The sequence below is a fragment of the Equus asinus genome, chromosome 1 (assembly GCF_041296235.1).
Source record: "Equus asinus isolate D_3611 breed Donkey chromosome 1, EquAss-T2T_v2, whole genome shotgun sequence".
Lineage (NCBI taxonomy): Eukaryota > Metazoa > Chordata > Mammalia > Perissodactyla > Equidae > Equus > Equus asinus.
The window spans coordinates 194379403-194402789 of NC_091790.1; the positions used below are offsets into that span (position 1 = coordinate 194379403).

Genomic DNA, 23387 nt, shown 5'->3' on the forward strand with positions numbered 1-23387 from the left:
CAAAAAGTGCCCCCAAAATAAAGATTAAAAGACAACTTAAACAATAATTAAAGTTCAGAGCAGTTATGCTAGAGAAGTGTAGAGCATGATGAGAAAGAATTAGGAATTAAGTCTCATGATATCAGGGAAACCCTTCCAAAGAAGGCAATGTTTGAGAGAAGTCTTATAGAATGAGTTGGAGTTCGCCAGACAAAGAAGAAGGGAATGAGAACTCAAGGCAAGGGACAAGTGTCTACAAGTTCTGGAGGGGAAAGATTGTGCTACACCTGGAAACCTGCAAGTTATTCCGTGTGACAGGGCTCTGGACACGAGAGAGTGCAGGCAGTGAGGCCAGAGTGGGTAGGCAGGAGGTGGATCAAGATTTCCTCCTGAAGGTGCTGAGAGCTGTTTAAATGGTTTTGAGCAGGGGTGTTTTTGAAACATCACCTTCAATATGAAGGACGGAATGGAGTGGCAGAGATAGTGGAGGCAGGGTGGTATTCACAATAGATCTGCTGAGAAAGGAGGGGTCCTGAACTAGGACAGTGGTGGACAGCAGTAGATTGAGAGATGTTTTGGAATTGGCAACTGACTCGATGGAGGGGCTCAGGGGAAAGGAGGGATCTAGGGTGACTCTGAGGCTTTTTGTTTGTTTGCCTAAATGGTAGCCTGAATCAAGATAGGTGACACTAGAGTATGTACAGGTTTGGAGAAAGCAGAAACGTTGTGTAAATCATTGGATAAATGGGTCTGGAGTGCAGGAAGACAGTCTAAGTTGGAGATCTATATTTGGATATCATCAGCATTTAGGAAGTTGTTGAAGCCGTGGACGTGGATACGTTCATGTAGCTTGACCGCTAGAATAAGAAGAGAAGTGGTCCAAGTTAGGAATCCTGGAAATGCCAAGATTTGAGGGACAGGAAGAGAACAGACCTTGTAAGGGAAACTGAAAATGCAACTGAGAAAGTACATACTTTATGAAGAACATAGTTTGGATCAGGTTAGAGGAGAGAGGACAGGGCAATGATAATTGGAGATCTTATGCCAAAGACAAGGATGCAGAGAAAGAAGGATTGGCTTGGTTCAGGCTTGCCCGGGGGATAGGACCAGAAATCACGTGAAACGACTTCAGGGCACCAGAAGTACTTCCTAGCAGAATTATCTAGAGATAGAAAAGCTTCCTTAGGAGGTAGTAAGGTCCCTGTGGCTAAATGACCACTTGGTAGGAACATGGTAGAAGGGATTCAAGCATCAGGGGCCTAATTGTACTGACTGGGCCTTTAAAGTCTTTCCCAGTCTGGAGACACTATGATGTTCTCTCTCAGTGGGAGGTTGCTGCCTTCTCCTCTCACCATCTTAGAGTCAAGGAGCTATTCCCTCAGTTTCCTTTCTCTCTCCCAGTCATCTGTAATAGAGCTGTTACTTAGGAATTAACTACACTCTCTGGAATATATTTATACTCTCAACCTGGTCATCTTCCCAGAAATTTTCAATTTGCTTTACCCTTATGAAATTCCTTTCAAAAGTCTTGTCCCAAACTATGTTCTTTTAGGTTTCAAAAGGATTACTCATAATTCTACTATTCTGGCAATAAAATCCATATATATATTTTTTTTTTGAGGAAGATCAGCCCTGAGCTAATATCTGCTGCCAAGCCTCCTCTTTTTGCTGAGGAAGACTGGCCCTGAGCTAACATCCATGCCCATCTTCCTTTACTTTATATGTGGGACACCTGCCACAGCATGGCTTGATGAATGGTGCCATGTCCGCAGCCGGGATCCAAACCAGTGGACCCTGGGCTGCCAAAGCAGAATGTGTGAACTTAACTGCTGCACCACTGGGCCAGCCCCAAAATCCATATTAATACAACGAATATCCTTCCCTATAATATAAGTGGAGCTCACAAAATCTATCAGCCTTCTTATTTCCAGACTAGGAATTCTCATATTGTCTGTCCTCTTATGAATACGTTTCCTCCCTTTTATCTGACAATTTTCTAGGCTCTCTTTGTTGTCCTTGAGGTGTGGCAACCAGGATGACATGTGGCATTCCAGGTGTGGGTGCTCCACTGTTTCCTATGTGATACAAGCATTTAACCTTCCATGTGATAATCATCACAAGAACCTGTTTCTCAGAGGATGATTTACTATAATTCTAAACTCATTTCCTGAATTACAGTGACAACTGAGAAATATTATATAGTACTGTTTTATTTCAGCCCTTGTAATAAATAAATTTCCTGTAATAAACTTACAGGAAAATTGTCAGTTTGTCCTTGATGGCTTTGTCTGACATAGCCCCGGGGCTGTTCACCCTATAAACTCTAAGATGTAAAACTCTTGACTCTGGAAGTGACACATCTTCTTCACTTAAAAAAAAATGTTAGGCTACTGTGTGTACTCTATAGCTTCCTTCATTTCTGCTTATATCAGTCATTTAGTATTTATAAGTTCAATGTTCATTCTTTGTAGCCTCACGTTCTTTAATTACATTTTTATGTAGTGAATCATGTTGTAATCTAGCTTTTGCTTCTACACTGAAAAGTCATAGGCAGAGACTACTAAAACAGGAGAATCCTTTTAGAAAGAGCCTCACAGTACGATGATTATGCTATGAGGTCATATCACAGCCCCCGTGTCTACCGCTGTATTCCTGACCACCTGTAGCACAGCTATTCCTCTGGCCTCTAACACTCAGGTCATAATAGCATTCTGCTGTCTCATCAGAATTCTCTGTCTTTGACCTCTCCCCTCTGCCCTTTGGTTTAATTCTGGCCAAGTTTTAGGCCTATGTTCTCTCACTGTACCCCACTTGGAGTGGTAAGTCTTACACATTTTCCTATTTATTGGTATGCCAGTTATGGCCACTGCAAAGCCTTGAATCTTAAGTGCATAGAGTATTACTTTCAATATCTTTACCCCACTTCTTGGAGCTCTTCTCATTTGGTGCTACATTTTAAGTGAAATTGGAAACAACTTTTATGTTTAGATAGTCTATGAAATCTTTCCCTTACAAGTGGTTATTTCTGAAACATTGATGAACTGCTGACTAATGGACTGTGCATTCCTTAAGAGCTAGAATTCACCTCTGTGCCCCTCAGCATCTAGCCCAGCATCAGCTACTTTGTGGGCACGAAACAAATATTTGACTGATTAATTAAGGGGAAGTTAAAGTGTATACTCTGTGAACATAAGGACCAGGTCTTCTAGAGTCATTTTCATTTGTCTAAGCTTAAATGTCATCTTTAAAAAGTTGGAGGTAGGACTAGAATTGGTGGTTTCCATAGCTGGTCATCAGAATTGCTTAGGTGAAGAGGGTGTAGCTTAACAAAAGCATGGGTGTTGATCCCATGAATTACTCTATCTAGAGGTAGACTGGGAAGCTGTATTTTTCACAGGAGGACCAGTTACAATGCCACTAGTTTGCACTGAACCAGATAACCTCTAAGGCCCCTTTCAGCAATAATGTTCTTTGGTTCAAATATTAACTAGCTAACTGATATATGGAACTTCTTTTTTTAACTAACCCCATTCTGATCTGCCTTTTGTCATCCTCATTCAGGGCCGGCTAAGCCAGTCGGTGATTTCTTCAACAGGGAAACTCCCCTCCAAAGGCTCTAAGCATTTGAGGCTCACACCTGTTCCCTTCACAGATGAGATGACTTCATCAGCTCTGGTCAATATTAATCCCTTCACGCCGGAGTCCTATAGAAAACAATTCCTTCAATCCAGTGGCAAGAGGAAAACCCGAGGAGATCTGTAAGTAGGCTGTTGCCTGTGACTTTTGAGAACTGATCTTACTATGGTCAAGTGGAAGGGAGAGTGTTAAAATAAGATTAGGAAGAAAAACTCTATTCGAATGAAATTGATAACATGTTTACATATTCCCTCCTTCCTAAATGTCAATATTGGGTTTAACCTGCTGTGTCATAGAGATTCTAGCGTCTTTCCCTTCTGAAGCGTACCATAAGTTGCCTTCTCTATAAAAGAACAGGACAGAGTAAGCAACAGACCTCTGACTTCCCTTAGGAAGTTGAATGGGCTATGGAATTGCATTCAAGGGATCTCCTCTGGTTGATATGAGGCTAGCAGTTGGAGAAGCTGTAGTTCACACTTCAAAGAGTACATTGTCGTTTTGAGTCTAGTTCATGTGACTGGTGATGAGAGCTAGAGAGCTCTAGGATTTGAACTTCTCTGCAGGTGAAGGAAGACTGGCTGAAGAGACAAAGATAGTGTTGCTTTCAGAGGTGCTAAAAGTGGAAAGCCAAAGTGCACTATTCCACAAAGGCAGTGAATGGTAGAAATCATCCAGTAAGGATCATGTGTATTACTCAGGGGCATTTCTTTACTATAGCTCCTCAGGGGTTCTTTTTTGTAGAATGGCAGCACCTCTAAAACCGGCCGGTCATTTGGGCTCATGTGCACTCAGCAAAACAAATGCACAACTAACAAGCTGAAGTTTGCAGGGCATTTAATATGTTACGCTGAGTTGTTTCTTTCAGAATCAATGACTGTATTCACCAGCCTTGTGGCCAGAAAAGGTTTTCTCAACACTATCTCCTGGATCTTAAGTAAACAGGACTTCAGCACAAGGACACCAGACCACATGGTTACCAAGAATTCTACTGGTTTTAGTTCTTAGGATTCTTTGTAAACCATCAGAATTAATGGTTTCACCTCTCAAGCTAGCCGGAAAAGAAAGCTAATTTAAATTCTTGGCAATGAAAGTGGTGACACTTGAGTAACATCACTTAGTGTTTCTGAGAGGATATTTTTCTCTCCTATTTATTCTATTGTTATTTTATAAAGTATTAGAATGTAATATTAAATTTAAGTCACGAATGTCCAGGATCAATTTATTTCCAGAAGTGTAATGTCCTCCATTTGCCATTTCTACCCTGTACTTCAGAAGAAAAGCCTACAGCTGGCTGATCTCAAAATTGAAATCCTACTTAAAGATCCAGAATGCAACTGCTCATGCCAAAAAGGCCGTTTGTCAGAGAATTCAGCTTATTGAAAATATCTTAGCCAGGGTTAGAGCTCAGTCTGCTCTCCTTTAGTTTACCTGTGACCTGACACAGTCAGGCTCTGGGGGAGGCACGTGTCGGAGGGGGATGTTGCATGTGTGGTGGTGAAGAGCACTTTGCTCCACCTGCAGGTTCACCTGTGTCCTGTGCACTCTCCTGCCTCCACTTCTCAGCACATGTTCTATTTGACTAAAACCCCACACCTTTCCCTCAGCTGGCTCCTACTCCTTCTTGGAATCTTAACTTACATACCCTCTCCTTTGAGAAAGACTTTCACTCTTGAAATAAGTAATTGGGTTCTGTCTATGGTATCCCTTGATATCTTACATTAAAATTTTCTTTTTATCCTTGTCCGCAAATATAAATTGAAGAGGGGAAGGAGTTGTCTTATGTACTCTTACAGCCCCAGAACCTAGCATAGTATCAGGCTCAGTAAGTCCTACATACATTGATAATACATTGACATCATTTTTTTTTTTTTTTAAAGTGAGGAAGCTAGTCCAGAGGAAGGCAAGGTAGAACAAGGGCTGCCTGCCAAGGTGAGCATAGTTCTTTGGCTCAGCCGTCATGACATAGTCATTTCTTCTTATTGTGTCTGTCTATCTGTCTCTCCCTCTCTCCCTTTCTCTCCCTTTACCAACCCCTCCACCGTCCCCACCGCCCCCACCCCCCACTTTGTAGATTTTCAGATATGCTTTGCAGCTGAATTTATCTGGACTCCCACCAGGGTCTATATTCTTAGCTAGCTGTTTCTTTTTCAGTGTCTGATGTGTATATTGCTGAGTCATTACCTTGAAGTGTTTTTAAATTAAAAGCTATTGCTGCTTCTTTTTTTTTTTTGAGGAAGATTAGCCCTGAGCTAACATCTGCTGTCAATCCTCCTCTTTTTGCTGAGGAAGACTGGCCCTGAGCTAACATCTGTGCCCATCTTCCTCTACTTTATATGTGGGATGCCTGCCACAGCATGGCTTGCCAAGCAGTGCCATGTCCACACCCGAGATCTGAACCGGCACACCCTGGGCTGCCGAAGCAGAACGTGCAAACTTAACTGCTGCACCACCGGGCCGGCCTCTGCTTCTACCTTTGATTTGGGAAAAAATTCTATACTCATGGGGTATAAAATTGAAGGAAAATCAAGATATTTAAAGTCCAAACATGGAAAAACAGAACAGAGAAAAATGGCATAAAGCCAGTAGTTTATATATAAGATTTTAGCTCTTAAATGTGTCAATATCTATTGATTTTTTAAATAATGCTCACAATCTTTGATCTAGTATCCCTCATTTGATAATTAACCTAAGAAAATAATACTGTAAATACTATCACCAGAGATGTTTATTGCAGCCTTAACTGTGTAGTAAAACAAACAAACAAAAAAGGCATACTAAATGTCCAATATTAGAAGAATGTCCAAGTAAATTACAGTTTAAAGTTTGTGGAATATTAAATTGCTGTTAAGATGTTTATAATATCATGAAAACATGCCTACGTTCAGTGTGCAAAGGGAGGAGGGGAGGAGGGAGAGGAGTGACGTGGATGGTAAGCTGGCTTATTTGGTGTCCGAGATGAGGATGGGAAGGTGGTGGGTGAGTAGTTGGTAGAACGCCTTGAGGCCTCTGAGCAGAAGTTCAGATTCCTTGTGGGAAACAATTAGGTGTGTTTGATTCTACAGTATCAATTTGCAAAAATAATTCTTACTATTAGAGGTGATGGAGAGAGGGCTGGTAGCTATAGCAAATCCAGATGTGGAGGAAACAATTGGAGAATGGCTAAGGGCAGTCAAAAGTATAGATCTTGCCGATGAAGACTGATTGGAATTGCATGTTGAAAAAGAAGAGCTAGTAAGAGTCAAGATTTTTTTAAACTCAAAATTAGATGAAAAAATTCTTGCTAATGGGGACATTGGGAAAAGATGACTTTGTAGAGATAAATCAGCTTGGATTGAGATTCATGTAAATTTATGGAGATTTTTGTCATCATAGCTACCATTTACTGAGAATTTACTATGTGCTTGGCATTGAACTAAACTACACACACTCACACCCATACGTTCACCCACACATATTTTCTCATGGAATATTTAAAAGAACCCCGAGGAAGAATTGCTATGATCCTCGTTTTACAGGTGAGAAAACTGATAAAGGAGTTCAGTGATTTGCCTGGGGTTATTTACTAGCTGGGCAATGAGTGATGTTGCTAGTTGGCCAGGAGGGGGAGAAGTCGCTATACCTGAGCACATAAGCTGAAAATATCAATTTGATGATTTTGTTTTCCAGACTAAGATTTTTGAGGAAGCAAAGTGAAAACAAGTATGTTAATTCAACTTGAGATAAAAACATTAACAGCCAGAGTGTGAGGCAGGTAGACAAGAGTCAAAGGGAAGTGTCGTCTTTTTCTTTCTTTTTTTTTTAAAATATGTTCCATCCAGATCCTAGTCACTCTTTTGGCTGAGCACAGTAGCTCTGGCTGTGAGTAGATGTGTCCCCTCTAGGAACATATAGAGAAGAAGAGTATAGCCAGACGAAGGAAATAATATAGAAAAAGACGTAGAATACAGAAAAGAGAAATGTCAGTACAGAGTTGTATGGAAGGTTATAAAGAGTACAGAGAAAGTAGTTAGCAATTGGGGAGGGTCTTACTACCATGAATACTGACACAGACAGAATCCAATGGATTTGCCTTGAAAGTATTTTTGAAAACTTAGAGAAATTTGGGAATATAATATTCCTCGATTTTATTGCTCACAATATGTTAGGAAGTTATTTTAACTTTTTATTAAATATTTCAGAGATGTGTTCTACGAGAAACCAACATGGCTTCCCGCTATGAAAAAGAATTCTTGGAGGTAGAAAAAATTGGGGTTGGAGAATTTGGTACAGTCTACAAGTGCATTAAGAGGCTGGATGGATGTGTTTATGCAATAAAACGCTCTACAAAATCTTTCGCAGGATTATCAAATGAGTGAGTATCTTTGAAATGTACTAGAAATACAAACGGATTTAGAAAGTTGTCTGTTGCCAAGATATTTTAAATAATAGCACTGATGTCATTTAAAAAAATACCATTTGCTACTTTTTTTAGTCACTCCTCCCTTCCGTTGTATGTTGTCACATTCATAACCTGAGTTTTCCAGATCATAGATATTTCCCAAAATATACCATGATCATTTCAGATCATGTTTTGTTTTTTCTCAGTTCTCATGGCTTTTCCTACTGATCTTATGCTTTCTTTTAATGAAGAGATTTATGGAATAATCTTCTGGTGCCTGTTTAGTTCATCAGAAATAATGCCAAGTAGGAAGTTACTGTTAACTCACTGGTTTATCTCTACTTGGTATTAATAATAAATTCAATAGTTTAGTTTCAAAGCTACAAGCAAGGAAAAATTAACAAAAATTTAAATTTCATTCCCAGAAGTACTCGTTCAGAAGTTTTTCCTTCTCACAAGGAAAACAAATATTTTCAGATTCACCTACAGCTTTTTATGAACTGTGAGAATACGATGCTTGCTGAATCTGAAATTACAGACTTTGGAATTCTTCATTTTTGTACTGAAATTCATCAAGTACTATATTTGGCTTTTCTTGAGTTGGATTTCCTACTCCATAACAGATCTCTCTCCCAGGCTTCCGTGTGACTGCATCACATTGGCTGAGTTTAATATTGACTCTGTCTGTCTAGCCTTCATATCCACACGTCACAATATCCACAATCAAGTAGGCTTTTACTTAAGCCCATCAAGGTTTTTTGATTGTGATATGGTGAAATTAAGACCCAAAGCATGTTTGCTGTTGAGTAGTAACCACCTAAGATTCCTCTTTACATATGCCATGTTCAAGCAAAAACCCTGGTCTTTGGTATCAGGATGAGCAGGGTTCTGATCTTAGGTCTACTATTACTAGCTTGGCCTTGGGGCAGTCACTGAGCTTTCTAAAGCATTTGTCTTTGCCACTGTATCTTACTGAGTAATTATGAGAGAAAGTAATAATGAGAGAAGTAAGACATAAATGAGATAAAATAGTAAGCAAGCAGTGAGCACACAATAAGTGTTCTGCCGTTGTTAATAATGCCTCATATCTTGTCTTTCAAAAACAGTTTTATGTATATTATCTGGATTCAGTTTTTTCAATGCTTTTCTGTCTCTCAGGAATTTGGCTTTGCATGAAGTTTATGCTCATGCAGTGCTTGGGCATCACCCCCATGTGGTACGTTACTATTCCGCATGGGCAGAAGATGACCACATGATCATTCAGAATGAATACTGCAATGGTAAGTATGTGGATTAATATCTACAGAGAGGGAGATGAACTTTTAAGTTTTCAGAAAAAAGAATCTTTGCTTCCTCTTTGTAGTTTATGCCAGGTATAGCAGAGAAATACCTAAAAAGTCTGTACTACAGTCTTTCTTGGAAGCAGAGAGCTGGAGAAAATGAATCCAGTTGAAAAGGAATTTCAGGTTTATGCTATTACATATTTCTTTCAAAGCTGGTGTGTAGCTGATGCATAGAAGCTATCACCCTCTTCATAATTTAGTTAATACTTAGAAAACTTTTACCCTAGTGGTTTGAATGGTAAATCATCCTTTTACCATTTGCCAGGTATTCTAAAAGATGCAAGCCATAGTCACTACCATTTTGGGGGAGGGGGCAGAAAACTTATACAGACAACTTTTTAATTAATTTTCAAGTGGATTCCTGAGTTTGGGGATTGTTCATGCTTCTTGTTGCTTCTTACCTTTGAGCTTTAGTGTTCTCACCAGAGTAAGGGCATGGGGTTGGGGAGCTGGAACTGAAACTTAGTGGCTTCAGATCTATTCTCCTGGGTCCTTCAGGACGATACATACACAGTAATCGGTAAAACTTTTTCTGGGCTATTTAAATCACAAAGAGTGGTCCTTTGGTTTAACATTTCTAATCTATGATTAAGGAGTTGACACAACAACAGTTATGTGTTGTTCGTGGAAATATTTTTCATCAAAGTATTCAGAGGTAAAGTAGAAAGTGCTACCAAATTAATAGAATCTTGCCATTGTTTTAGGAGTAGCAATCCATATTCTAGCCGCAGTAATAATGGGTGAGAGCATCCTTCCCCCGAACCCTCCACACACATGCACCCACTCGGCGTTTCTCTAACAGTACAGTCTGCCTTTGAGCAATTTTCGTAACCACTCGATAGCTCTGAGGGTGTATGTTCAGCCTGGCTTCTGAGGACAGTGATCAGTGATCAGTGAACTTGTGGGGTTTTTTTCTCTAGAAGCTCATCCCAAATCCCTTTTTCTAATATTCTCTCTGAAAAAAAAAACCCAGACCCTTTCCTTATACTTATGATTGAGAGATTGAAACTTTTCTTAGTCATTTTCTCTTCGTAATTCCCTCTTACCGCAACCTGAGAGATCCTATTTTTCCCCTCCCTCTCTCTATAAGGAAGATTGGTTTTATTTCCATGACTTTTAGCTACAAACAAATATAATATCAAACAAAAATTAATAAAGTAAAGTAAAGCTAATTTTAACCTGATTTGAGGCAATGTAAAGATTTCAATTTTTTTCCTTTTGATACTTGAATACCTTCTATAGGCTTGACATTATATTAAGCTCTAGGGTGAGAAATACTGTAGAGTGAGATAAGGTAAGTCCTTATCTTCAAGGAGCATTCCATTTGCTACAGTGAATCCACAAGGGACAATTGGGTGTGAAGCCAAATGGTATGCTATGGATAAAAAGTGTTCAGAGAAGATGAATGTGAGCAACGCAGCACAGTGTAGTGGAACGGGCCTGGGCTTTAAAGGTGGGCAGGCCTGGGCTTTAAAGGTGGGCAGACCTGGGCTCAAAACCCAGCTCTGCCACTCACCAGCTGTATGAACACCGGGATGTCACTTAATCTCACTGAGCTAAGAGACAGTAATATTTACTCAAGGGAGTAGTTTGAGAATTAGCAACACTCCATGTCAAATGCTAGCATTGTGCTAGCATAGTGTCAATACCCGAAACATAGTAAGAACTCAGTAATAGTTGTTATTAGAGTAACGCAAGAAAATCTCATAAAGGAGGTCAGACTTCAATGAGAACTTGAGGAGGATTATTCGAGTTTAGGAAAGTAGCGGGAAGATAGCCAGTTAGGGGAAGAGCATGCAGGCAAAGGGCATGGTAGTGGGAATGGGTCTGACCTAGCAGACAGTAAGGAGATTAACAGGACTGACGTGACCCCTAGAGCAGGAAACAAGATCAGCCAGGTAAAGTGTGGGAAGACTACAGAGGGTCTTGAAAGCCAGGCAGTGGATTTTGGACTTGATGTGACAGATTATGGGAAATCATTGTCTGTTCACCATGATGATCCACTAACTTCACTGAGTACTTGCCAATTAAAATGTTACTTTGATTTATCAAAATGTAATTCACATACACTGAACCTTTTGAATATGAACTGATCAAGGAAAATCATGCTGTTATAACTTGTCTTGTTTGTATTTATGGATAGTCCATGTTGAAACTGCCCTGTGGCTCTAAATAAAGGATAACAAGTCCAAAGTATCTGTAAGGAAGCAGAGTAGCCAGTACCTCATTCCTTCTACTCCTTCCCCCTGCATCCCTTCCTTTGCCCCTCTCCCTCCTCAAGCCCTGTCTCTTCACGCCCACCCTCACCCCTGTGCACCCCGTCTGTCATGGTAGTCAGGCTAGAACATGTACAGTTATGGTTTTAACTCAGATTGTAAATGAGATGATTCAGATAACTTGCATCACAACTACCAGAAACTAGCCGTCATCTAATATCCCCACTGTCCCTCCCGAGCCCTGAGTAAATCCAATGTTCCCTCCGCACCCACCTTTGCTAAGATCTCCTATGAGTCACCTCTGGGTCAGCTTCAGAAACATGAAGGTTTTCCATTAGTAGGTTGATTCTGCAACCAAGATCCTAACCAATGCAGGATGGGATGATTAATCTCTTCCGAAAGGCAGTATTTTCTTGTGATGTCTTCTGTCGCTGAAGTTTTACAGAACATTCTCCCCTAGAATGGTGGCTCTCACATTTGTTTGAGTGATGTGACATCCAGAAGTCGGCATCCTCTGTGGAACACCATAAAGACTGGTTATATTTTTCCATCAAACAAACAAGGAACGACTTGACTGACAGAAAAATATGTTTGTGTTGAGTTGGCAACATAAAATCAAGATTGTGAGAATACGAATGTATCAACAAAATATCCTACTGAATTGTTTGCTTTTTACATTTTATTGTTAGAAGGTATTTGCTATTTATTTGTTTTGGTATCTGTTTGGCCTAACGAGCAGACAGGAAAACACAGATACATTTTTGTATGTTTTTTTTGTGCGTGTGCCAAGTGGAGATAGTACCTTTATTTTATCTAAAGGAAGGAAGTTAGCAGCTTATCTCAGAAAGATGGTTTGAAAAGAGCTGCCCAGGAACTGATTGTTTCCTCCTAGGGTGCAATGCTGGCAGTTACAGCAGCCGTCTCTAGGCGGTACGTTGCCCTGTGGAGTTACGGCTCCAGGGTAGCGGGATGACATGAGCAGGGATGAAGCTTACAGTTCATTCAGTATTGCTATGTCTATAAGCACCTACTTCTTTGTTAACATTATTTAGTAAACAGTTAATTATGCTCTTCTATAAGGTGGACAATCAGCGTTAGCTGTAGCAAAATAAGGATATTTTAATACCTTGGCATAAACGAGTACTTTCAGTAACTTCTACCATTGTTCATTATTACTTGGCTAACTTTCATCTTACCTACAGGGCTTCTAGGTATTTAAAAGTGTTGCTAGCACTGGTCTAGTTACCCTTACTAAATACCTGTAGCTCTTCAGGGGATTAGAAATATCTCTGCTTACAATCTAAAAGAACATAATAAAGCGTTCTCCAGTACCCCCAGATGCTTCCTTCTTCCATACCCTTTAGGGGATCCTTGGTTCAGTGTTTCTCTTCCCTCTGTTGCCAGGATAGACAGTCAGTTCAGATAACATTTATTACATGCCAGACCTTGGGGAAGTGAAGATGAACAAGATGCAGGCCCTGCCCTAAAGGAACACCCAGGCTAGTATGGAAACGAGTTCCAGTGGACATGGGGCCGGGACGCAGGCCTCCTCCTCCTGTCACACCTCCTACCCTCACCTGCAGCCTGTCTTGTGGTGACTTCGTTTTTAACAAGTGCCAATATACTTTTTCTTCCTTTCTAATTAATGTCATCTAAAGTACACAAATTCTTTTCTAAGAAGATTTCTCAGAAAAAACCTTTACTTTAGCCCTCTTTATGTTTCTAAAGGGGCTGAATTCTTCTCCTTTCTGAATTTAATGATTTTAACATGACAGATGAATCTTAGTTTTATATAGGATGTTTTAAAATATGGATATCCTAAAAAGTGCTGTTGCCATCTCGGGTCCTGTTGTTCTGATGCATACTTGAAGGGTGGAGCCATGGGCCTTACAACTGCAGGGAGACCCAGGGCTCTCGAGGGTGACTGAAGAGGCTGCCAGTGAATGCTAGTTAATGAGTAAAGGGTGTGGAAGCGTTCTACTGCCCTAGGACAGGGGCATCCAAGATCAGGTAGTCAGATGAACTCAGATCTTATTTTTTATTGATAACAATGATAAACCAAGAGCCTACAGTTGATGTACAAATATTGTGGCTCAAATAGGATTCAGGTATATATTGAGGTTTTATATTTTCCTTGGGCAGCAATCATTAAATGTTCTTATTTCATGATACATTTTTAGTGGAATTAGACTTTGAATCAATTACATTAAAATTACTAATGGCCTATAATTACTAGCTTGACTCTGACATGGAATTAATCATCAATACCAATAGAAGCTATATGACAAGGCCTAATTGCCCTTCTGGTTAATAATTGGGTAAAGCCTTTAACATGTTTGTTGGGGCATCCTCAAGGCAATGGGGCCACATATCGGATACCTGGGACATGACATTTTCTCTTCCTCTTTGAAAGCCCTGTAATTCTTCTTTCCAACATGTCAGTGGTATAGATAGGTGACAGATACTATGTTTTGCACCGACACTGAAGTAATCTAGACTTGTTGGACTGAGTCCATTCACAAGGAATTTATTGGATATTTACTATGCTTTAATGTATAAGACTCATACCTTTTCTCTCATTCTGTGGGGCTACTCTTTGTTGTTCCTTCCCAGGTGGGAGCTTGCAGGCTGCTATATCTGAAAACACAAAGTCCGGCAATCATTTCCAAGAGCCAAAACTCAAGGACATCCTTCTACAGATTTCCCTCGGGCTGAAGTACATCCACAGCTCTGGCATGGTGCACCTGGACATCAAACCTAGTCAGTACCACTCCCCTCTATTTTCTGGCCATATTTCGTTCTTTCCTCACCATTGTCAGAATCTGTGTCTATGTGTCTTTCAAGTGTCAAAGACGCTGTTTGATAGCAGAATCCCTTTCATTTGTTTCTCCTAAAAAATTTCAGTTAAACAGCTTTAACCATTTCTCCCCGGGCCCAGGGGACAGAGAGAGAGAAGACTCTTCCACAGATAGTGAAGCCAAAGTATAAAACCAGGTATTTAATTTACTGCATAGATAAGTAACAGCAAATTGGCTACATCCTGTGTTTATGACTAATGCTGTACTCAGCACTGATCAAAGTGAGCAGAAATGAATGTTTTTGGCACTCATTAATGCAAAACCCAAGGAAACGTTGTTCTGTGTTTTTTGCTTATTTCTTTGTTTTGAGGCCACCAGCCTCTTCAGAGGATGGAGTACAAGATCAGTTTCACTTGAATAGGTATTATCAATCACTGAGCTGTTCATAAGTAGTGTGAGAGGTTCCATGGAAGAAAATAACCCTTGGTAGTCTTGTTACAGGCACACAGAGGAGGAGCAAAGGAGGGTAGCTGAATATCAAATACAGAAAGGAATCTTTGGATTCTTAGGAATCCAAAAGTTTAGGAATCATTAGTTACGTCAGTTCTGTATTTTTTCAGGCAACATCTTCATTTGCCATAAGATGCAAAGTGACTCGCCTGTAGTTCCAGAAGAGATTGAAAATGAAGCTGATTGGTTTCTCTCTGCCAATGTGATGTATAAAATTGGTGAGTCTGTCTTATACCCTGACCTGTATACTATTATCCTATAGAATTCATACAGATGACTTCATTTATTCCAGTTTTAAGAAAGACATACTTTTAAAGAGCTCTATTTGTTTTTTCTTCTTTCAGGTGACTTGGGTCATGTGACATCAATAAGTAAACCTAAAGTGGAAGAGGGAGATAGTCGCTTCCTGGCTAATGAGATTTTGCAAGAGGTACAGATTAGGGAAATGAAGACTATTTTATAATCCACTGAAACTTTTGACTCTCAAATGAAGGTTCACAGTGCAAGAAATTAAAAGTATATATTTATAATTTAAGTTTATATTATCCCTTTCCTATTCAGAATGGAGACCAAAGATAGAGAAATTTTTCCGTAAAAGCATGAGGGAAGCTGGCTCGATCATGGATTAATCAATGTTTGTACTGTTCTAATCAATGTTTGTACTGTTCTTTGTAAAGGGTCTTTACTGTTTCTAGTATTTCTTAGAATTCCAAACTTATGGATTGCCTAGTAGGAAGGAAGCCTTTATTGGTCCAACCCATCTTTATCATCTTAGTAACCTCCTGATAGTACTACCAGTTCTTATCATTGAAATGACCTTTAGTTAATTGGCCACCTTACAGGAAGTCTGTGGAGTCAGGCCTAGGAAAGATATAACTTCCTCCAGGGTGACAATCCAGAAAAAAATGAGTCTTTCCTGTCTGTGGTCAGCCAATCTATGCTTCAAGCCTATTTGAGCACGACAGAGCAAAATGGCACTAAGAGCCTGCCTTAGATCCTTCAGGGCACAGCAGTGTTAATCAGATGGATTTGTGCTCTATCCTCTATCTTCTCTAGAAATAAACCACTAACTACAGTGGATGTGCCCTTGCCCACTGTGTCTGTTTAAGCTCATACAGACCCAAATGAACCTCTCCTACCAGTTATATTTCAGTCTACACTCACTTCACTTGGCAAACTAACTTGCCTCCTGTCTTCTGTTTTGAAGGATTATCAGCACCTTCCCAAAGCAGACATATTTGCCCTGGGATTAACAATTGCAGTGGCTGCAGGAGCAGAGTCGTTACCCACCAATGGCGCTGCATGGCATCATATCCGTCAGGGCAACCTTCCGGACATTCCTCAGGAGCTCTCGGAAGAGTTTTGCGGTCTACTCAAGGTGATGTTTCTTATGAGATAAAGAGAAGATGGAAATGTCTATTTTTTTTTTTAAATGTCATTGCAAGTAGGTGGGGAAAGGGAAATGGAGATGTTGGGCCTGCCACAGATGGAAGGAAAAAGGAATCATGACTAGCAAGCCCAGGAAAGACACAGGAAAGATGGAAAGCTTCTCAAGGAAACTTAGAGAATATCATAAAAATCTTTTATGTTATAGTTCAAAAATCCTGTTGCATTTCTTCATTTGCCCTTCCTAACAACCCTGTAAGGTGGGCAGTTGGGGAAACCGAGGCTCAGAGCAGTTCTCTGACTTGTATTTCACCTTTGATAACTGATTATCTCCAAAGTCAAACCTTGTCTTTTTGTTCCTATTTCAGGATTTTAACTATTGTCAATGGTAACAGTGATGATATCACTAAAAAAACTGAATTTAGAGTGTATAGAATAAAGTATAAGCTACTTTATTGATAGTACCACCAATCTTTTGAGCTATCGGAAGAAAGGCCTACTGTCAATTCAGGAATGTATGTGTTGCTTGTACTCAATGATATCTGAGGATGTGTAGGGACGAGGAAAGGTAGGTATTACATTGAAACAGAGGTACAAAAAACCCACACTGTCGAGAAGCTTAGAATCATACTAAGATGACAAAATGTATATGTAAGACTTACCTCATGGCTTCAGGAACAGGATCTGTAAAATAGCTTTAGAAATATCTACTCCCTTGAAGACTAGAGTTTCACACTTTACCCGAAAACTTCAAATTTAGTCACAAACTTGTCCTTCTTTCTCACTTCTGCTTTCCTGAAAGAAGCCAAACCCTTCCTCATGGTGGTCTTTTGTTCATAGTCTAATCACCTATTTCTATGTGTAAATTGCTCTTAGATTTAGTTGATACTCATCGAGAACCTCAATGCTGGCCCTGTGCTAGGTAATACATTTATGTTAATTCATTTAATTCTCACAACAGTCCAGAAGGTGAATATTGCTATCCCAAATATCAGGAAAGGGAAACTGAGTTTCAGTAAAGTTAAGTGGCTCACTCAAGGATACGCAGTCAATGGAAGAGCTGGCTCTGAACATTGGTCGCTAAATGGAAGATTCAGTGTTTTCTTCTTTATATGACACAGCTAATTGCTATATATAATTAGGTATTTTCTACCATATTCAAGTCATTTTAGGTTACAGACATCCTCTACCTGAAGATAAGTTATGTAGGAATACTGTCATGGTTGGGTATCCTTAATTAATTTTAAGTGAAAAAGGAGCATGTTGTGGTAGAAAGTAAGCTGAACTAGGAGTTGGGTAACGAGTTTTAGTCTTGGCCATGTTAATGACTTGGACAAGTCACTTTTTATCTCAGGACCTCAGTTTCTCCCTGTTTAAAATTAAGGCACTAGACTAGTTAGTCATCCAACTAGCTCTAAAATATGATACTTAATGGCAAGTCAAAGGTACAGATGACTCATGCTACCAGAAAGGGATGATATTCCTGTCTCAGGTGGAGCTAAGTTTTCATTTATTTCTTCCCTCAGCACAAAGGAGAAGCAGAGTTTCTCAAAATCCACCAGCAGATGCTGGGTTGGAGTTGGCTTGGGTGGGGAGATTTTCCCAACACTGAAGCTTCTAATTCTTCCCTTTTGGTCCTACAACATCAGAACATGATCCATCCTGACCCAGGGGAGAGACCTTCTGCAGCAGCTCTGGCCAGAAGTCGAGTTCTCCGTCCCTCCCTGGGGAAAGCTGAAGAGCTCCGGCAGCAGCTTAACTTGGAAAAGTTCAAGACAGCCACACTGGAAAGGTAGATTTTGGATGCTGAGTCGAGAAAGAATCTATTTGAGTTCTACTCACAGTGATATGACTGGTCTCGTGTGTCTTCTCTATGGATTCAAGTAGCACCCAACATTATAATACATAATACATAGGCCCACAAAGAGACTAGCCACATGAGTCCCTTTGTACCATGGGTCTGGAGGCTCTGTGACTAGACTGCTTGACAGAGAAAATTCCAGTTAATGCAAAGGAAGCAAAGTGAGGAATACAAGAAAATACAACTAATAAAGAAAACAGCAGGATTCTGAGTGACAACAGGTATTCAGGTAACTGGTAGATGATCACCCAACGCAAGCCAACCATAGTAAAGGTGGGAAGAGACCAATTTTAGAAATCCATTAAATTTCAGGGTCAGGCAGAGACACTGTCTTGGTACATGTTTAGAGGAATAGATATTTTTCCAAGCCAAAGGAAGCAGTCTTATTACTTATTCATGTAAGCTTGTATTCATGCATGCATCTACTTATTAATCTATTCCTTCATTAAACAAATGGGAATGAATAGGAACTAATTAATTAGAATGGGGTGGGGTTTGTATAAAGATTCAGGCAGTGATGTTTGAGCAGAGTTCTCAAAGCATTTTTAAGTGATTATTACACACGCTGTGCACTGTTGACAATATAAAAGAAGGAGATGAAAAATGGTCCTTGTCTAAAATAAGCTTAGAAGTCCAACTTCTCTTGGATACGCAAGCTATCTTAGAATGACTAACTTGAAAAATCCCCAAAATGATTTCTTGGTAATGAGTTGTGGAGATTCTAAGCCTTTAGTTAGGTAATTCTTCCTAAGAAGCAATTTAATATTTTTTTGCTCTAGTTTTGGATCCCATTTTCCCAGCTAAGAAACAAAATACAAGTACTTATATATATATGTTGTCATAATATAAGTATTTCTTAAGGTGTGGTGTGTACATTCTGTGAAGCCAGCTATGGAGGCACAGGTGACTGTCATCAGCCATTACCAGTAATGAGCACCCATCACAGAGATGGAGCAGATGCCTTCTTGAAATCGTGTAGACCAGGGATTGGCAAACTTTTTTGTAAAGAGCTAGACAATAAATATTTATGGTTTGTGGGCCATATAATCTTTGCTGCAACAACTCAACTCTGCTGTAGTGATGTGAAAGGAGCCATAGACAATATATAAACGAATGGGCATGGCTGAGTTCCAATAAGACTTCATTTACAAAAACAGGTGGCAGGCCAGATTTGACTCATGGGTGGTGCTTCACGGACCCCTGTAGCTTTCATATATAGTCTGTAGAGTTGGTCCCTTTTCTCTTTTTTTTTTTTTTTAATTTTAAAGACCATTTATGCCCCAGTTAGTAGAATTTAGGAAACTGAAACTTCCATGTGTAGTTGTAGGTGTGTGCCAGCCATTTTTTAAGACAATCGTAGGAGCTAATTTTCTATTCTGTGTACAGCTCAGGCTTATTTCTAGAAACAGTGAAATAAAAAGAAAAATCTATTTATATGTTAGTTTTGATCATAAATGTTATCCCTAATTTAGGATCAAGTAACATACATTTTTCCTCTTTCATTGCCAGGGAATTGAGAGAAGCCCAGCAGGCCCAGTCCCCCCAAGAAAGTCCTGGTGACCCTGGGACCCCGACAGGATCAAGAAGCACTAAACGTCTGGTGGGAAGAAAGAGCGCGAAGTCTTCAAGCTTCACTTGTGGGACGTCTTCCCCATAAGAACTCATTTCACACGATCCCACTTTTTACCTTATAGCTTCCAGAAATAGATATTGACTATATCAGCCTTTCTCTTGGAAATGTAAAGATTAACCAATTTGACTGCCCAAAGATTTCAAAAGCCACTCCTAATTTAGCATTTATAGCGAATGTCCTGTTAAGGCCTCCTCTTAGCAATGGTCCCAGGTACAATAATTGGGGGCCATTTCTCTTCTCTATTGTTATTTTCCTAATGTCACTTATCAACAGTTTGTTCACTTCCTACATCTACTGATGCACAACAGGAAAGCACGGGCCTGTGAACTGAAAGAAGGGAAGGAAGCAGCCCTCCGTGCAGCCTGTGGACTAAGACGTTGCTGGAGCTGATTTACCTACCAAGGATCCCAGAGACTCTCCCTGTGCATAGAAAGGAATACAATTTTGTTTTGAGTTGAGGTAACAGTTGACAAGAAAATGTGCTTGGATTTCAACAATGCTTCCCAGGTTATACAATGGATTCCTGAGAGAATTCTCAGCCACTTCAAGCAAGTGGCTTTCCTACTATAGTTTCTCAATGGAGACAACCCCTTTCTCTGATATTGTATTTATTAAATGAGTGAATCCATTATGTGAGGTGGGTAGAAATAAGACTACACATAACTTGAAATTTCTGAGCTGGCTATTGACTTATGGAACAAAGACTCTGGGTAGTGGGTCCGAGGGAGATTTGATGTGGCTGTTCTCCTGCAGTCTACTTGCCTTGATCCTCTTGTAACTGTTATGATTGGTTTTGATTTTCTGGGTGTCACCAATTTCTCCTTGATTTTATCAGAATTTGGCTTCATTTCCTGTGATTTTTATCATATTTTATCCAAATCCTCTTCTCTGTGTATATTTTTAAAGGAACAGAATATTTGTAAATAAAGGTTTTTATCTTGTCCAAAGCCAGACATGGATAAAGCACTCTTCTTTGTAATATGTAACTGACAAAGAATGAGAAATTTATGTTGGAAACCATTTCATGAATAGATAGGTGAGAGAATTTGGTGGGTTGGTACTAACAGGTCTTGCCTTCAAGACCAGCTTCACAGGCCCAAAAGCTAATAATGGCCAGGCTATGATACAAAATAATGTTGGTCATAAAGGCATTTTATAACTTCTAGTTGTGTCATATTAATGAAGGTAGCCTGTTTGTAGGCTTTTTTGCTGCCTTAGTTTCTTCTTTTCCCTTAATTTTTAAAAGCAAATTAGGAAATTTGTTTTAATTGAATAAACCATCATACTATTCTTTCTTCTGTCTTGGAGTAGCAATTCTTTCCATGCAATTAAGTGGGGTATAGTGCTCTGTATTGTCCGTTGCCATTTTTTAAAACTAGTCTTTACTCAAGGTTTTAATACAGTTAATTTATCTCTCACCTCTCCCCCCTCAGCCATGTCCCTTGCAATACAGTTTATGGTCAATCACAATTTGTGATTTATAAACAGGTATAAAGAGTATGCAAATGTATAGACAAAAATTCTTTGGTTATACATGTCTTCTCAGGTATTGACAACTAATACTATTAGGGTCTATGACCCTTCTCTATCATGTTCCTGAAAGCCTACCCAGCACCTTAATGGACCTGGTGCCAGACTATTGGTTTCTCTCCCTCCCTCTCTGCTGGGCTCCATGGTAGCAGGAAGTCACCAAAAGAGCATGCAGCTACACAGATTCTGTTGAGTGAGAGGGTCTGGGTCTTCACTGGGCTCCGGATTTAATCCCATCCATTTCAGTTAGAACTTTACCCATTGCCTCAGTGAGAAGCTCCATCCTCAGTCATGAAGTTCTATTTCTGTACTGAGATCACAACTTGGGAAGTATTAAATATCAAACTATCAAAATATTAACATCATTGGGCTGGCAATGTTAAAGAAGTTAAATTTTAATACTTTAGGAGATAAATATGTTGCTTTTCTATAGATGTGTCTTAAACACGAACACTGACAGGTGCCAACAGATAACCTTGAGTTAAATCTTAAAGAAATACTATTGTGCTTTGCTAAGCTCTAACACATGTACCAATTTAGAGAAGCCATTTATCTAAAGCTGTAGAAAGATTAACACTGAAAGATAAATGTCAACACTTCATCTTAAACAATTAGGACTTTTTCTCTATGTACAATAATTTTAATCTTGAATTACATAAAAATCGTCAGGTTGATTTTAGTTTAACAACAATAAAAAGTAGCCATAATAACTTGCTTTTGGATCAATTTAAAATAGATGCTATTAATCAGTTTAGGTGATAAGTGCTGTAATTTTCCAACAGTTATGAGACTCGAGGAAAAACTGATTTAAAAGCAAATTAAAATACATAAAAAATGTTTTTTTTACAGCAACAAAATTGTAAAGCTTCCTATCTGTGATAAAGCATTTCCAACCCTGGTCTTTACCACTTAATCCCTATAGCTGAGTCTTTCTTTTAATTTAGGAGGAAAAAAAGGCAAGGCCAAAGATACCTTTGTGGCCCTGGGCATATATGATGGACGTGTCTCTTAGCTTTGCAAAGCATGAAACTCCTGAATTATTCCACTACTGCCAGGGATAATGGTAGATGATTAAAGCCTCGTTGCTGTCTGTCACGACTTCTCAGCATTGAGAAGACCTTTTCTGGGTCCATGGACAAACTACAGAAAGTTTCTGACTACGTTAAAGTGTGTGTATGGGTACATGACACTATGGAGAGGTTTCAGGACTTCCTCACCAACATGCAAACTGTAAACTCTTGAGAAGGGTATGCTTAGTACAAAAATACATTTCAGCCGCTCTTTCAGGTCCTTGATTCTTTTTTTTTTTTTTAATCTTTTAATTTCAGGCCTATTTGAGTATTTCTTTGTTCTGGCCTGTGGTCTGGGTCCTTCTAAAACCTGTTCTTGTTCTAAAGCATAATTGCCAATTGGATATTCACAATAAGGTCCCTGTCCTTTAAGAGCTCACAATCAATGGGGAAGAGGAGGCTCCTTCATGGGCATTTAAATTCTAATATAAGATAGATTGAGTGTGTAAAGAAAGTGAAATGGGGGGCTGGCCCCGTGGCCGAGCGGTTAAGTTCACGCGCTCCACTGCAGGAGGCCCAGTGTTTCGTTGGTTCGAATCCTGGGTGCGGACATGGCACTGCTCATCAAACCACGCTGAGGCAGCGTCCCACATGCCACAACTAGAAGGACCGACAACGAAGAATATACAACTATGTACCAGGGGGCTTTGGGGAGAAAAAGGAAAAAATAAAATCTTTAAAAAAAAAAAAAAAAAAAAAAAAAGTGAAATGGGGGGACAGAGAAAGGAAGGACTATTGGAGTAGAGACTTTTCAAAGTATGGAGAAAGGGCATTTCGGATGCTTATGGCAGTGAGAGCAAAGCCACGCTGAAGTATTTGCTGTGCTGGGAAGGAGGATCTATTTGATAAGAGAATGCTTTAATTTGGTTTTTCCTTGACATTATACATTATAAAATTTTGTGCATTTTAGTATGCTTTTCTTTGTCAAAGAAGAAATAGGAGAGTAGCAGCACTTGCAACTTTCTCCAGCCAACAGTCTAGGGAGAGCGTGTATTGGTAATTCCTGACTGAGAGAGAACTCAGATTAGCCCAGATTCTTCCCTAAGA

At 39.6% G+C, this 23387-nt stretch overlaps 1 protein-coding gene across 2 annotated transcripts in view; it reads left to right on the forward strand.

The window, feature by feature from the left end:
* Positions 1-21034, forward strand: part of WEE2 (WEE2 oocyte meiosis inhibiting kinase) — a 28569-nt gene extending 7535 nt beyond the window's left edge. Inside the window, exons 2-11 of one of the 2 annotated variants that reach the window (XM_070514810.1) lie at positions 3541-3737; positions 5493-5544; positions 7794-7966; positions 9152-9273; positions 14166-14312; positions 14971-15078; positions 15205-15290; positions 16068-16238; positions 17896-18038; positions 19617-21034. In XM_070514810.1, coding sequence (XP_070370911.1) covers positions 3541-3737; positions 5493-5544; positions 7794-7966; positions 9152-9273; positions 14166-14312; positions 14971-15078; positions 15205-15290; positions 16068-16238; positions 17896-18038; positions 19617-19764 — 1347 coding nt within the window. In that variant the 3' untranslated portion in view covers positions 19765-21034. The remainder of the gene's footprint in view (positions 1-3540; positions 3738-5492; positions 5545-7793; positions 7967-9151; positions 9274-14165; positions 14313-14970; positions 15079-15204; positions 15291-16067; positions 16239-17895; positions 18039-19616) is intronic. The other variant, XM_044771980.2, reaches the window with a different exon arrangement.
* Positions 21035-23387: the final 2353 nt, after the last annotated feature.